This window comes from Nelumbo nucifera, chromosome 3 (genome assembly GCF_055504915.1).
Source record: "Nelumbo nucifera cultivar China Antique chromosome 3, China Antique-T2T, whole genome shotgun sequence".
Classification (NCBI taxonomy): Eukaryota; Viridiplantae; Streptophyta; class Magnoliopsida; order Proteales; family Nelumbonaceae; genus Nelumbo; species Nelumbo nucifera.
The window spans coordinates 67,876,878-67,893,141 of NC_142651.1; the positions used below are offsets into that span (position 1 = coordinate 67,876,878).

The 16,264-nt window shown below is 33.0% G+C and overlaps 1 protein-coding gene across 6 annotated transcripts in view; it reads right to left on the reverse strand.

Annotated features, from left to right (window-relative positions):
* Positions 1-1,360: 1,360 nt before the first annotated feature.
* Positions 1,361-16,264, reverse strand: part of LOC104589227 (6-phosphogluconate dehydrogenase family protein) — a 72,969-nt gene continuing 58,065 nt past the window's right edge. For 4 of the 6 annotated variants that reach the window (XM_088901357.1, XM_010247472.3, XM_010247469.3 and 1 more), the window contains one exon: positions 13,090-13,562. In XM_088901357.1, coding sequence (XP_088757483.1) covers positions 13,533-13,562 — 30 coding nt within the window. In that variant the 3' untranslated portion in view covers positions 13,090-13,532. Of the gene's footprint in view, positions 1,579-13,089; positions 13,563-16,264 lie in introns of those variants that run through there. The other 2 variants (XM_088901355.1, XM_088901356.1) reach the window with 2 other exon arrangements.

Consider the following 16,264-nt stretch of genomic DNA (forward strand, 5'->3'; position numbering starts at 1 on the left):
TTTGGTTGTTTTCTCTCACTTTAAACCCTCTTTTATTTGTTTAATCCACTAGTTATACCCCTTTAAACATTCATAGTGGTCATTCCTTCAAAATAAACCCTTGTAGTAGGCAGATGCTAGATATTCAGTTATGCGTAAGAATGTCAATCATTTTTTTTTGAGAAAAAGCGATAGAAAGAAATGAATGTGGAAAATTGAGGCAAATTGTTGCCCATAGTCACTCATGGCACTAAAGTCATTTGCGGCAACAAAGTCTCTAGTGGCGTAGATATTGATAATATTTCATTTAATTATACCATTTCTATAGTCTCTAACCTCTAGGCATAGAAATCATCCATGTGTCATTTAAAAATCTTTAATTTCTCACATTTTAGTTAAAAATCATTAATTTCTTATTTAAAATAGATTTGTTCCAAAGTTCCTTTTGGCAACAAAATCCATTGTGGCATCGAAGTCCCTGGCGACATCAAAGCCCCTCATGGCAAATAAATCTATATTGTTTCATTTAATTGCAACAGTTCTAAAGTTTATTGTCTTTGGGCATATGAATCATCTGTTTTAGTACTTCAAAGTCTCTCGCGACAACAAAGTCTTTTGTGGCACCAAAGTCTCTCATGAAGAAGAAATTGATTTTGTTTCATTTAGTTGCATTAGTTTTAAAGTCTCTCACCTTCAAGCATAGAAATCATCAATGTTTCAATTAAAAATCATCAACTTATTTGAATTATATCTATTTTAAAGTCTTTTTCAGGGACAAAGCCCCTTGCAACATTAAAGTCTGTTTTTGCAAAAAATCATCAATCTTTTAGTTAATAATATCAATTCCGATCCCACCTTATGGTATAGAAATCGATATTTGATCAATCATTAATCTTTTAGTTACTCATATTAGTTTCTGGCCCTATGGCATAGAAATCAGTGTTTGGTCTATCAGTCATATAAGTTCCTAAGTCCCTTATAGTACTAAAGCCCTTGTAGCTCTAAAGCCCCTCATGGTGAAGAAATTAACATTGTTTTGCATAATGACATCACATAATTGTTGCTGATTTCCCACCTTACAGTAGATTGTTATTTGCATCGCAACATAGCACAACTTTTATTAGTAATTGTGTTTTTTGCATCACCACATAGAATAGTTCTCGTTGATTTCCCGACATATAGTAGATTATTAATTGCACTACGACATCACACATATTTTATTATTATTAGTGTTTTATTTTCGATTACATTACAAGATATCATGATTAAAAAATATTATTAAATAAATAAAAAACTTTGATAATGAAAGTTTGATAACAAGTCCATCACCTTTTTTTAAGTGTGTGACAGCATATCTAGAAATGTTACAACCTTCGACCATCCCACTATTATGTTGGTTTTTCGAATTTCCCCATCATTCATTCATAAGGAGCAAAAATGAGAATAATAACTCAAGGCATCATATTACTTATGCTTGACCATCTTGATGATACTGTTACGCACTTGAAAGCACAACACTTTTCATCGTCATTGGATTCATCGATTATTCTGCTGAAGTTTCGAGCATAGATTACTCTTGCATGGAAGGATGCTTCTCACCTAACCAAAGAACAGTTATGCCATATCAATTATAAGACATCTACTGAGTTTTTGAAGTATTTTACTAAAATTTTTCAAAATGTTTGAAAAAAAGATAAAAGAAGAGAAAAGAGCGTTTGCAAGTGTTATTGCGATTATGCCTTTTCAAAAAGAATATGTTTCTTGAGTCACTTTTAATGTCGTGTTCTATTTGCTTTTAAATGCTATTTTTTATGGAAATTATACCTTGATTCCACAAGGTTTCTGATACATAGGAGGGGTAATTTTACCAAAAAATAAATAGTTTTCACAGTATGGGTTGCTTTTAATATTATTTTTTACAACAAATATATCATGATTTCGTAAGGTTCTTGATACCCAGGAGGGGTCACTTTACCAAAAGTATTTTTCCTTTTTTTTTTTAAGTGTTGTTCTTTACAACAAATGTACCTTGTTTCCATAAGGTTCTTGATACTTAGGAGGGGTCATTTGCCAAAAGTAATTACCTTTCACATGATGAATTGTTTTTAAGCATTTTTATTTACAACGATTGTACCCTGATTTCATAAGATTATGTTTTTTAAGCATTTTTATTTACCACAATTATATCCTCCATTGCATTAAGATTTCGTTTCGAAGATTTAAATTGACTAAATCACTCCCCTCTAGATCTACTTGATCCAGGCCCAATTGGGCCAATCTAACCCCACCATTCAATATAGCATTCTAAAAAACTTTACCATACCAAATTTCAACAAAAAATACCCTATTTTACCTCCTCAACTAAACATATTTCATTTCGACCAATCTCATTGGCCCGTACACATAAAAGTATTGTGTATACTCAAACCCCACAATTTTTTTGACCCGATATCTCCATCATCAAACCAGAATCCCGGTTTGACCCCCTTAGACCCAAATTGACCCAAATTTCCTAAAATTACCAAAATACCCCTAAACTTCCCCAAAATTACAAAATTACGCTTATACCCACAAATAAATATAACCCAACCTTTCTCATTTAACCTAATATGAAGAGAGGAACTGTTCACCTTCTTCCTTTTGACAACGGACCAACGACACAGCAACCCTTCTAGAACCTCCTCTTATTCATTCTCTCTCTCTCTCTCTCTCTCTCTCTCTTCCCTTAGAAAGGAAAATAGCTTGTTTGAAAGTGAATAATAATAAAAGGCATACTAGATAAAATTTTCAAAAAACAAATTAAAAATAAATAAAAAGAATATTAAATAGGATCTCATAAGGAAATAACATAAACAAATAATTACCTTCAAAAAAAATAAAAATATATAATAAAAAGATAAATATGATAAATAAAAAATAGTAAAAAATTAATTAAAGAATTAACTTTACAATTAGGGGGGATTCTCTTCAATGCTTTGTTTGTTCTTCTAGTACGCTCTTAGCTAATTAAATAATCTTTTTTATGCCTGTTCTTGTACAAAACCCCATGTGGGCCCTACTTATTAAACCCAGGAGAGGGATGCCTAATCCCTTCCTTTTCCCATTCGAGTCTTGTGTAGGCTGGTTAGTTGGTGCCTCGGGATTTGGAGTTACTAATAAGCAAAAAATGCTTTCCGGTGTAAATTCCGAATGTCCCATCACCTTCATTTCACTTGACTGATGGGTGGCAACTCCAAATTAGCCAAAGTGACATGTTTTCCAATTACTATGGGCTTTTACTCTTCATTAACGGATTTTTTTAAGGCCCGAGCTCGAGCCCAACCCTTATAAAAAGCCTGAAGCCTGGGAAAGATCAACTTGCTGCTTGAACAAAGAGAGAGATAGATAGATAGATAGAGAGAGAGAGAGAGAGAGAGAGAGAGAGAGAGAGAGAGAGAGAGAGAGAGAGGAACGTAAGGCTTGAATGGGGTTTTGAAACTTGGGAGTTTAGAAATTATAAAGAAAAAATAAAAAAATGTATGTATTAATATATATATATATATATTATAATAAATATTATATATTTTATATTATATAAATTAGTCGGGCCGGGCTGGGCTCAAGGCAGGCTTTTTTGACAAACCCCGAGCCTGGCCCGAAACACAATCGGGCTTGGTGTTTTGGGCCCAAGGTTAGGCTTACGGGCTTAACTACATGTCCAAGCCCGACTAGGGTTAGGGATGGCAATTTCCCCCGTAAAACCGGGGCCCCGCCCCGTTCGGAACGGGGCGGGGATGGGGAAAATAATTTTTCCCCAAACCGGGTACGGGGCGGGGACGGGTTTTGTATATAATTCCCCGAACCCGCCCCGAACCTGAAGGTAAATTAGTAAAATATTTCTAGGTTTAATATTGATATTTAAAATATCTCTAAGTTTTCCCTAAATTTTTAAAATCCTAGGATCCCATAATTTTATTTTTGAATTACCCCTAAAGTATTATAATTCAATTCTAAAATACCCCCAAATTCCTATATACTATGTATAAATTGTCCATAAAATAGATAATTTAAGTAATTGCCTTGGAGCGGGGAACATTCGGGGATTCCCCGTCCTTGATGGGGAATGGATGCCCTACCCCGAACTTGCCCCACCACCGGGGACAGGGCGGGTATGGGGCAAGGTATCATGACTTCGGGGCGGGGATGGGGAGGGAGTGCCCCGCCCCGTTGCCATTCCTAATCGGGGTACGGGCCGGGCCTAGCCGTCGGGCTCCCCGACCCATGAACAGGTCTACTCACATATATATTGATGAAAGATTTCAAAGTATACATGTTAGCATTTCCTCCATGGTATTGTGTTTTATGTTTAAGCTTGTCTTGAAATCACCCATATTGGCCTCACCTGTTGAACACAGGAGAGGGGTGCCTAACCCTTTCTCTTTCCCATCCAAGTCTTACCTAGATTGATTCAAGCGACACATCAGATTTGGAGTCACTATAAATCAAAATGATTTTGATATAACTCCTGGAGGTCACATCACCTACATTTCACTTAACTTAACTAATGAGTGGCAACTCCAAATCAGCCCAAGTGAGTTATTTTTTTGACACTCATAGATTGGCAACTCCCCTAGAGAGTTTTTAGGCCATAGGTGGACCTCAGATAGGGTTTGTTTAGATTGAATTGCTCTTTTTGTATATGAACATTCTTTTATGTTATCTCTTTGTGTTATGATAACAATTGTTTATTCTCTGATACTTATTAGAAAATTGCTTGTTGCTTTGCTTTTGTTATTGCTTATCTGCTTACATACTCTTTGCCTACATCATCTAGGAGAAGACTATAAGATTGGCCACATTGAAAGTTCTCCATTAGTCACCAATTTTGAAGCCCATTTGTTTGATGGGTGGAGGTTTGAAGGCTGACAACCTTGTTGAAGCCATAGAGTCTAAATGTCAAACACTCCCTATGCATCACACTCTACGTGCTAACCTAGTCATTTAGGGTATCAACCACCTCAACTTTTGTCTATCTACATATTCCTTGTGGGTCCATGCAGAATGATAACATAAAATAAAAAAACATAAATATAAATATAAACATAATAAATAAATAAAAAGTCAAGAAAACAATAAAAATTAAAAATTAAAAAAGAAGTAAAAAAGAAAATAAAATAAATAATAAAAAATCATAAAAAAAAAGAAAAAGAGAAAAAGAAAAAAAAAATAAAAAAGAAAGACAAGAAAGATTAGGTGTATGGGCTAAGGAATAATGCACTCCAAGAGATACAAAAGAAACACAACTTTCTGATGACAATGGTGATGATAGTAACATGACGATGGCAATGATGGTCATGTTGGTGATAATAATAATGATGATGGTGGATCATGCCACACAAGATTAAGATCATTCTAGCTCTAGAGCAAGACAATAAAATCGTAGTTGTGAAAGACGATTTCAATATTATGATGAAATTTTGGTGATATGAGTTTTTCTTCATTAGCTTCAGGATATAAACCAGACTATGGTTATAATTCATATGGACAAAGTACTTCTTAGTAATTTACTTGGCTTTTTGGTTTTGATACTTTCTAAGGATATGGCGATAGTAGTTGTACATCTTCATATGGAATTGGAACATAATGCCCCTCAAAAGAGATATCAACAACTCTTGAATGAGTTTAAAGAATACTATTACAATTTTATGAGTTGGACCAAATATTGCAATTACATCATAAATATATATTAGATTGATATTAGCCACCTTGATTATAATTATCAACCTCTATGTAACTCCATGTGGTATTAGTGCTAAGTATGTTATTAAATGACTAAATGACTAAGTCTTTCTACTATCTTCTTAATAATTTTATTTATATGCATTATTTGCTTATTCTTAATTATATATTATCTAAGTAATAAAAAAAAATCAAAATACTGGATTAAAATCACATACTTGGATTGCAAATATTAGACTTTAAAGGTACAACATTATTTTGTATCATCATCAATTCGTTGTGTTTAATGTATTTTATAATATTTTTTATTAAATTGAAATTTTAAACATTATTTGATAAATTGCTTGTAATATTATTGTAAGATATATACATTATTTAACAGTTGGTTGTAATGTTTTTGTTCATATAACTTATTAAAGTGTGCATTTCTCATGTGGTTATACCTTATTGATAAATAATTCAACTTTACATTTAGCGTTATTAATGTATTTATGTGAATTTTATGCATTTTTCTAGCATATTTATATTTGTATCTAAGTTGACAATACCCAATACAAATATTTTAATCCTTGGATATCTCCAACTACCTCATAGATACCATATCTCATGTTGATCTTGCTCTAGTACTTTATGTGCCATCTCCAAAAGAGATGGTGGAGGCTTCTTGTATAGAAGCATTACTCACGGGATTGGCCTTTATGATGTTGAAGCCCTTTCCTTCCTTATTTTAGCCTCAACCATAGTGTAGTACAAAAACAAAGATCTACATGTGTAGATCTTTGTAATTCAACATTGGCCTTTTTGTAATTCATTCCTTATTTTAGCCTCACGGGATTGGCCTTTTTGTAATTCAACATTATTCTTACAACTAAAGTCCACATGTGTAGTACAGAAACAAAGAGCTAACAAAGAAAGAAGAGAAAGGAAGAGATGGGAATAAAATGAAAACCTTAGGTAATCACACCTAAGGGTGAGGACAATCACACCCCCAACCAAGGATCAAAATTTCAATACAATACATCTTGTATCAGACGATACACATGTTTATAGGTGTTTCAGGAACCTCCTTTTTTAATAAAAAATATACTTAAAAATGTCCCTAAAACCATTTTTTTTTGAAAAAAAAAAACACAAATGCAAAACACAAACCCACAACTTTTAGTACTGTTACGCCTCTACCAATACATGGGCGTATTGATACTGCCCTCAACTTGGCAATCATGCCAAATTCTGTAGAGAAACTTTCTTTGTTCATCAGTGAAAATTGTTCTCCAAAAGAGCTTTATAAGCTTAATAAGAAAAAATCTTCCTAAGGAAAAAACTTGCCCAACAAGCCACTTACAAAAATAAGCTAGATTAGACTAAACCTGCCCTCAAATAATTATAAACATAAAGCCAAACAAAAATAAAATTACTAGACTAAAACCCATCCCCAAACATAACCCCTCAACATGCAAAATTAAAAATACCATTGCTATTTAGAAATGTAAGAAAGTCAAATAAGTCCTATCTAACAACAAACTTGACCCCACAAAGCACAAAGAGCATTTTAAAGTGAATTGGAAACTCTAGGATCTTCTCAAAGTTGATCCATTATTAACCTAAGTACCATGAGGCCCCATGCCATTGTAATGATGCCAAATAAGCATCGGAGAATCTTTGCTTATTTTTTTGATAAGCTTAAGTTGCTTCCCATCAAGAACACCTAACACAAAATGGAGGCACAATATTTCCTTTCCTCCTTTAAAAAAAAATCACATCAAACATGCAAGGTGGTCCATTATTGAAGACTCTAGGGTCTTCCCAAGTTGATCCATTATTAACTTAACTCCCATGTGGTTCCCACACCATTGTAATGATGCCATATAAACATAGGAGAAACTTTGCTTCTTTTGTGTTGCTCTCACAATTAAACCGCACCACGACTTATAAGTTATAAATATTGAGGGCTGTTGACCTTACGATTTTACAAATCAGCGCCTAGAAGACTAATTCCCACAAAAAAAAAGAAAAAAAACCACAGATCTATACTACTATAAAAAGTACGAATAGCCTCTAAAATTTTTATAATTTTTATTGATTAAAATACCCTCTTTTTTGAAATATGGTTCTTTTATTGTGAGGGTAAAAAATGTAAATTGAATATTATTATTCAATGTATTCAATTCCTTCCTTAAATCCCACATTTAAAGTATTAACTCCCATTCACCCTCATTGAATCATATATTTAAAGCATTTTTATTTATTCTCATCACAAAATTCCACTAATTAAATCCATACATAATAAATTAATAATTCTAATAATGTTTTCATCTAGGTGGTGGTAAGAAATTAAACCATTTTGGGTCAAATGGGCCAACTCAGGTTGCGACAATTAAATACTAAAAAATAAAAAAAAACATAGAAATTAAAGAAAAACTTAGGAACATTATTAATATCATATATTCGACATGTTGAACAATAATAATTATGATACATAAGAATATTTTTATTAATTATGGAAATGGAATATGAAATTTAAAACCAATTGAAAATAAAACTATTTTCGTATTCTCTCTCATTAAATATTATATTCTCTTATTAAATCTTGTATTTGAGATATATTTTTCTCATCATTAAAATCTACTATTTAAATCCATACTATTAATTTTAATAATATAAAAATAAATATTTTGAAAAGTAATTTGAAAACAAAACCATTTTCTTCCCTCTCGGTAGTGGGTAAGCAATTCAACCATTTGGGGTTAAATGAGTTAATCTACAATGCCATAACTTAATAATAAAATAATAAATAAATAAAATATAAAATATAGAAAAAATAAAAATAATTGGGCATATCTCCAATATTGTATATTCATCATACTAAACAAAATAAGTATAAAATATAAGTAGTGTTTTTATTAATGATGAAAATGAAATGTCAAATCTAAAATCAACCTAAAAATGAAATGACATCATAGTCAAATAATAAATTTTTTAAAAATAAATAATAAAAAGAAACACAAAAATAATAAAAAAAAATTGGAGAGAAATTTGGGCACATATCTAATATTATATATTTATAAAAAATAAAATATTGGGTACATATATAATAACACACATTTACTATATTGATAAAAAATAAGTATTATACATAAGAATTAATTTTATCAATGATGAAAAGGCAATAAAAAATTTAAGGTCAACCTAAAGGCCAAACTATTTTCCTTTTTGGGTCGTGGGTCAAATGGATTAACCGATGATGTCATAGTTAAATAATAAATCTTTAAAAAGTAAAAAAGTACAAATAATCAAAAGAATATAAAAGTTATAAAAAATTTGTACACATCTCTAATATATTAATTATATCAAACAAAGATTAAGTGTAATAAGTAAAAAATATTTATATAATGGAGATGAAATATATAATTTAAAATTGATCTAACAACAAAGCTATTTTCCTGTCTAGATGGTGAGTCAATTATCCAACTTTTCAAATAAACTCACGATGTCATAATTGAATAGTAAATAATTAAAAAAAGGATAAAACACAAGAAATGAAAAAGTATAGAATTTTGTCTAAAACATTTGCGAACATTTCTAATGTTATATATTCATCATATTAAATAAAAAATTAAAAAAATATTTATTGTAGTTTAAAATTTAATAATAATAATTTTTATTGTAGTTTAAAATTTCTACGTAAAGTCAAAATTTTTTATGTATATTTACTTTTATTTTATACATACATACAGACGTACATATAGTATATTTATTTATACTATTAAAAGTGCCAATGAGGGTGTAGAACTTTACTAAACTACCCCTATTTTTGAATTTAGTCCTTCTTTAATTCTAAGGGCTAATAATATAATATCATTTATAATTTTCACCTTATTTAATTCCCTCTCATTATGTCTTACATTTAAGGTATTAACTCACATTAAATCTTGTATTTAAGTTATTTTTATTTGATAATTCTAATAATTAGATTTTTATCAAATACAAAAAATAATTTTTAACAATATAAAACCCATGTTTTTAAAGGCTAAAATGCTAAAACGTCCCCCGAAGTTTCTAACAATTGTTGAAAACCTCCTCTGAAGTTTGATAATTACAATCACCTCTTTTGAACTTTAACATAGTTGCAAGTAGAATCTCTCTTATAATCCTCTAACAAGAGGCATGAAAGTATCCAAAATAACCATGTAGTAAATTTAACTAAAATGTTTATTTTCCATGTTTTCCCTTCATATCAATCACTACTCCAAACCCTTCCAATCTTTTTTGGAATTGATTTATTTTATATATTTTCCTTTTGTATGAATCTCTCAAAGGTAAAGTTGCAATTTTAAACTTTTTTTGTTGTTTAAAGTTTATATTGTTTGTTATGCAAAAACTAGCCTCAATAATAACTACATGGGTATTTTGGACATTTGTGTCTCTTGCTAGAGGATTCTAAGAGAGAGGGGGGGGGTCTACTTGCGTCTATATTATAAAATTCAAGGGAGACGATTGCAATTACCAAACTTCAGGGGAGGTTTCAATAATTTACCTTTTTCTCAAATTAACCAAAAGAAAAAAAAAAGAAACCATTCTTCCATCCAAGTGGTGGGTAAACCAATTCAACCATCTGGGACAATTGGGTGAATCTATGATGTCATAGTTAAATAAAAAATGTGGTCATTTCTCTAATATTTTATATTAATCATATTAAAGAAAAAATGTCATAAACAAAAATTGTTTTTATTGATAATGCAAATGAAATACAAATTTTAAAACCAACAAAAAATAAAATTGATTTCCTATTTGGTCTAGGTCAAATGTGTCAATATTTGATGTTAATACTTAAATAATAAAAATAAAAAACATGATAAAAACTCAAAAAATGAAAAAAAAAACATAAATTTTTGAAAAAAATAATTTAGGCGCATCTCTAATATTGTATATTCACCATATTAAACAAAAACAAGTGTCATAAATAAGAACTATTTTTATACACATGAAAATATAAAAAATGTAATTTGAACTATTATTTTTCACCTCATCCAAATCCCTCTCATTAAGTCATATATTTGAGGTACTAACGTCCATTCTCTCTCATTAAATGATATATTTAAGATATTTTTTCACCAACTCTCTCATTAAATGAAATATTTAAGATATTTTTTCACCAATAAATTATGTTATTAGATTTATATCCAATACTTTTAATAATATAAATCTCATTTTTTTTTTCAAAATTGAACAAAAAAATGAAATTGTCCTTTTTTCTAGGTGGTGGGTAAGGTCAACCATCTGGGTTAAATGGGTCAAACCATGATATCATAATTAAATAATAAAAATTAAACAAAGATAAGAACACAAAAATACAAAATATTTGTAGAAAACATTTGGGACATCTCTAATATAGAATAGTTTTGTACACATAGAAATATATACAAAACTTAAAATAATTTGGATGTATATTACCATCTTCATCATCTAAAATTGCCACGTGCAAAGCATGTGCAAATTTACTAGTACCAATAAAGAAAGCAGATAGCAAACCCTAGTCTAGATCAGGTTGGCACAACGTTGTTAGCACATTCAATGAGCAGTTAGAAAATTTTTTGACACCTGTCCTTTAAAATACCTCCAATCTACCCTTGAAAAAGATTAAAACCCATTTTTGATAGTTGTCAAAATATTTATAAAGTATTCATTGAACGTACTTGCTATATTGTGCCTACTAGATCCCATCCCAGCAGATCCATGGTTTATTGGGCATGGAATAATTGCTTTCTAATGGATTCTTTCCATCAATAAGCATGGGGGGCGAGTCACACATAGACATGTTCATGGATTGGGTTGAGCCACAAAATACATTCAGGCCAAAACTTGAGCCCAACCCAACATTGGGCTTTGATCTTGAGCCCTCCCTATAAATAAGCGAGCTTTTTGAAGGTACTACTCTCTAGGCTCTCTTATTCTTATTCCCTTGCCTTTTACTCACCTCTCTCTATTCACTCGTTGAGCTCTTTAGCACTACCTTACTCCAAGCTCTACCAACTTAACTGTGAGGCCCCGTTCACTTTTTGGTAAGTTACTTACCCGGGTAAGTGCATTTACCCATGTTCTTTTATTTCCCAATTAAATAAGGCAATGACCATTTTAGCCATAGAAATTCATTATTAAAAGGGGCATTTTTGTCCCATTCAAGTGTTGGCAACTTTCCCCCATGTATTATTTACCCATCTAGGAGATGGGTATCACTTTCCTGGGTAAGTCCTACCCAGAAAAATAAACTTTCCCTGGTCCCCACATAAAGCTGAAAAAAGAACATGGGATTCTTGGTCAATGGGAACCAAAATCCCATTAATCAACTTTCCCCCATCTCAAAATCCAAAAAAAGAACACCCCCTAAAAGCCTCCATTGTCGGGAAACCAGACACCAACCCAGGGCCTATGATATTTACTTGTGACCTCAATAACCTCCTTGGCCGTGATCTCAATGCTTTCCCAGATCTCACCTTGCTGAGCAACATCAAAACCCACTTGAGATCCAAAGCGCTTTGACTCAAAGGGATTTTCAGAGTCCACCTATATTACGAGATGTCGGAATTCATGTCACTTAGAAAAGCCATTTAACTAGTTGGATGCTTTTTTTTTTATGTTATTTTCATTAAAATTAGAAACAAAAGTGGCAGAATTTGAAATTAAAACCAAGACAAATGTCACAAACCCCTTTTCATTCTTCCAAGTTTGATGGAGCCCCTCATTTCTTCACTATTGACGAAATCCCTTAGAATTTCTGACCTAATTTATCATAATTTTATGGGCTAGTTAGATTTTCAAGGGAAGAAAAATTCAAAGTTGCTTTACAATCATCTGTACTCCGCCCACCTCACCCCACAGACGCTCTCACCTCCAGGCTCCATCAGGGTTTTCATTCCACTCAACACACACACACACACACTCACACTCGTCTATCTCATTGAGTCTTGTCTCTTCATGTTCATTCTGCTCATCGTCAAGTAGCTGTTGGTGTTCCATCCCTCTTCAACTTGTTCTTTACAACTTGAAACCTACTTATCTTCCTCATTTGGATGGACTGAATCCCTGGGCAATAACCCTCACTCATTTCAGACTCTAACCAGTTGTAGATGGACTGAAAGCCAGTTAACTCTTAGTTATAAGTTTATCATAATCTAAGCTTCAAGTCTGAGGATATAACTTTGTATGTTTAACCCTAATACTTTTTGTCTGGTTTAAACTAACCAATGCTCACTTAAAAGCAATGACAATCCCTCAATTCTACACCCACTGCAGAACTCCAGCAACATTCAGATGGTTGCGAAACCAATCCAAGGTATCATCCCTAAGACCATTTATATTGTAGGTGAGCATAGTATTCCTCCATTGGACATGAGCTCCTTCAAAACTGCCTACTTTTGAAATTCAAAGACTGTTGTTTTCCTTTCTACATTTGTTGAACAATCAAACGATCTAATTGGTAATAAAAAGTAAGCAACTCAACAAAGAAACAGGATGTCTTGAGAGTTTTACTTTATTAAGCTTTGATGATTTTACGAAAAACAAATAAGGTTAAACTGGTTAAAGGTTTCTAAAATGTAAGGCAATGATTGACATGTCACAAAATGTATGGACTCTAAGGAATTTTCCCTTCAAGGTCAAATGCACTGGATTTGAAGTTAAAGGAGCATAGGACTGCAGCATGACCAAAGATTCTGTATGGTGAGTAAAGGGCCTGAGGTGCTGTATTCTCTATCGTCTGGTAGCTGCTTTACCTGTTAAACTACAACTCATCCTTGCCAGGATAGTAGTGTCGGAAAGCAGAGGAGAAATCCTTGTATTCATGACCCTCTTTGCATAGCTCTGTATATCTGCACCAGAATTGGAGCTTGTTACAAAATTCAAGTATGAACTGACAATTTTAGTTCATATGCAAACTTCCAATGGATCACATATCCAAATAGTGCAAAATCAGAATCGAATGGACACCTGAAGGAGATTTCCCAATGGAAAAAGAGAAAAAAAGGAAAGATGAAATAAACAATTGATAACCATTGAAATGACTGTTGAAAACGAAAAAAGAAAAAAAAGGCACAGTTTCAGGAATATTTGGATTAGTTTTCTTGTTAAACTTTGATAAAAAGGAGTGAGGAAGGGGGACAGGATGCTAAATGTTAAAAGGAATGATCGGCTGGCTATTATATACTAGATTTTCAAATTTCAAGTCTTATACAGTTCCATATTTGTCCTTTTCATTATTGTTTTATTTCTGTTATTTAATTAGTGTGGTACAAGGGTTATTTGGTCTCTTTGTGTATTATTACCAAACAGGGTCATTAATGTAACTTGTCTAACATTACATGATGATTAATATAAATCCCCTACTAGCTAATTGGGAGTGCATCTTCTTTCCCATTCAACATCTAGATTCTTCCTCTCTAAGCTTGGTAGTCTTCTCTTGTTCTGCTCTCTTATTTTCTCTCTCAAGAATTCTAGATTTAAGGTATGTATTCTACATGGTGTCAGAGCAGGTTCATCCTTGATTGGCTTCTCTTTTTCTCTATACTTATTTCTCCTTTTTCCATGTGGTTGACTCAAGAGATACCCTGATCATTCTGGGCCCATGCCCGTATTAGTCCTGCAAATTTCTGGGCCACACTTCAGGACCAGCCTGCAATATATAATATTTTATTATATAATAATATATTTACTTGGTCTATATTATATACATAAGTATATATTACAAAATATTATATTCAGGGGTGGAGCCAAGTATAATGTTGGGGGCTCCTTGGCTCCCCCAAAACAAAAAAGACCCATTAAAATGTTAAGGACTATTCTCCAACTCTCTAATGCTCTTCCACTTAACTCCCAAAATTAAAAAGAAAAGAAATTGTTTACTTTTCCTCTGTAAAAAAGCCATAAAGACCCAAACCCTCCCGCCCTATTTTCTCTCCACACCCTACCTCTTTTACTCCCTATCTCATTTTCTTGTTTTTTCCAAGAAAACAGACTATGGGAAAAGTAAGTCTATAAACAAAAGATATGGCAGACCTCTTACTCATGTAATTTATACATTTCCAACTTTCTGTAACAATATTTGTGTTGTTTGGGAGTTGCCACAAAGCCTCTAACCAAAAGATATGGCAGATCTCTTACTCTTCTTTACTTTTTCCTGGGCATCTTTTAACTAATTTATTTTATTGCTAACGTTACTCCAGAAAAAAGTACAATAAATTCAAGAATATATAGCTGGCTTAGACAGAAGTAAACAAGGGAAGCTTGGTGCAATGGTAAAATCTAGAACTAGCAAAAAGTCAGTTCTACTCTTAGAGAAGCCACTTTATGCAAAAAAATCCAAAGGTTGGGTTTGTATCCAGTCTAACCCTCCCAAGACCCTATATAGTTGGGACAAACATTTGCTAATGACCCTTTGGACAAGCGATGTGAAAACATGGCTAACCTATAAGCATGATAGTTCTATATGTTAGACAGTTGTATGCCCTTAGCTTCAATCAGAATTATGTACATTATGAATTTATTGTAAATGAATAAAGTACACATTTGATTCATGTTCCTGTAGTGTGTTTCTGTGTAATACCCTTAAACTGGACACTTAATGAGACTTGTGTTAGTTTAGAATGTTCGCAGCCATTGGGTAAGTCTGGGGAGATTTATCCTGCCAAGGCTGACACTGGTGTGCTGCCAACTGTTGGGGTGGCTTGTCTCAGCTACCAAGGTGAGACCCGAAGCACATGTAGTGTAAGATTAATAGAACCTTTGAACCGGACCAGATTTTCAGTATTGCCCTGAACCTTGGAGATAGATGGGCAAAACTGGAAAGTTACACCTAACCCCTAGACTCGATTATGATACTACACTAGGTGTCGGATTGGGCTGTCTTTGATGTACCAATCGGTGAGATCCTTAGCGGGGGTCAAAACCTGGGTATGTTGGGACAGTCCGAGAATTCATCTGAGTGGGTGATCATAGTGACAGGATCAGCCCCTTTGTCGGACAAAGGTAATGATCAGGGATGACTCTCTCTGATGGAAACCAAGACTGTCGGCAGCCGATTTCAATTGTTGAGATTTTGTTTTGTGAAATATATTTATATAAAGATATATATATATATATATGTTATGGTTTCGAAATGATTTGCAAAAGGTTTTAATTCCTGGGATCCATGTAAGCAGAGAGTGCAACACTGTTCCTTGCAGTCGAGGGAGAGGTCCTCCCTTGTCGGGCAGTGTTTGATCATTATGGGCTGAGAGGTTAAGTGTAAGACCATTGAGAATAATACCTGATGGGCTAATCTTGCATCTGCCCACAGTCCCTGGGTGTTACAAGGTGGCTTGGCCCAGGGACCACTTAGGGTAAGTGTTGGGCCCATAGAGCCCATAAGATGGGTTTCAGGGTGTGCACTATCCATAACAGTGTATTCGGCCAGACCTTGTAACAAAGGCTGGACTGAACCCATGTGGCTGATGTGTAGATCAATGTTTGGGTCCCACGCCATACAAGGAAGCCCAACTGGGCAGCAATTTGGAAGGCTAAGTGAGTACATAACCTT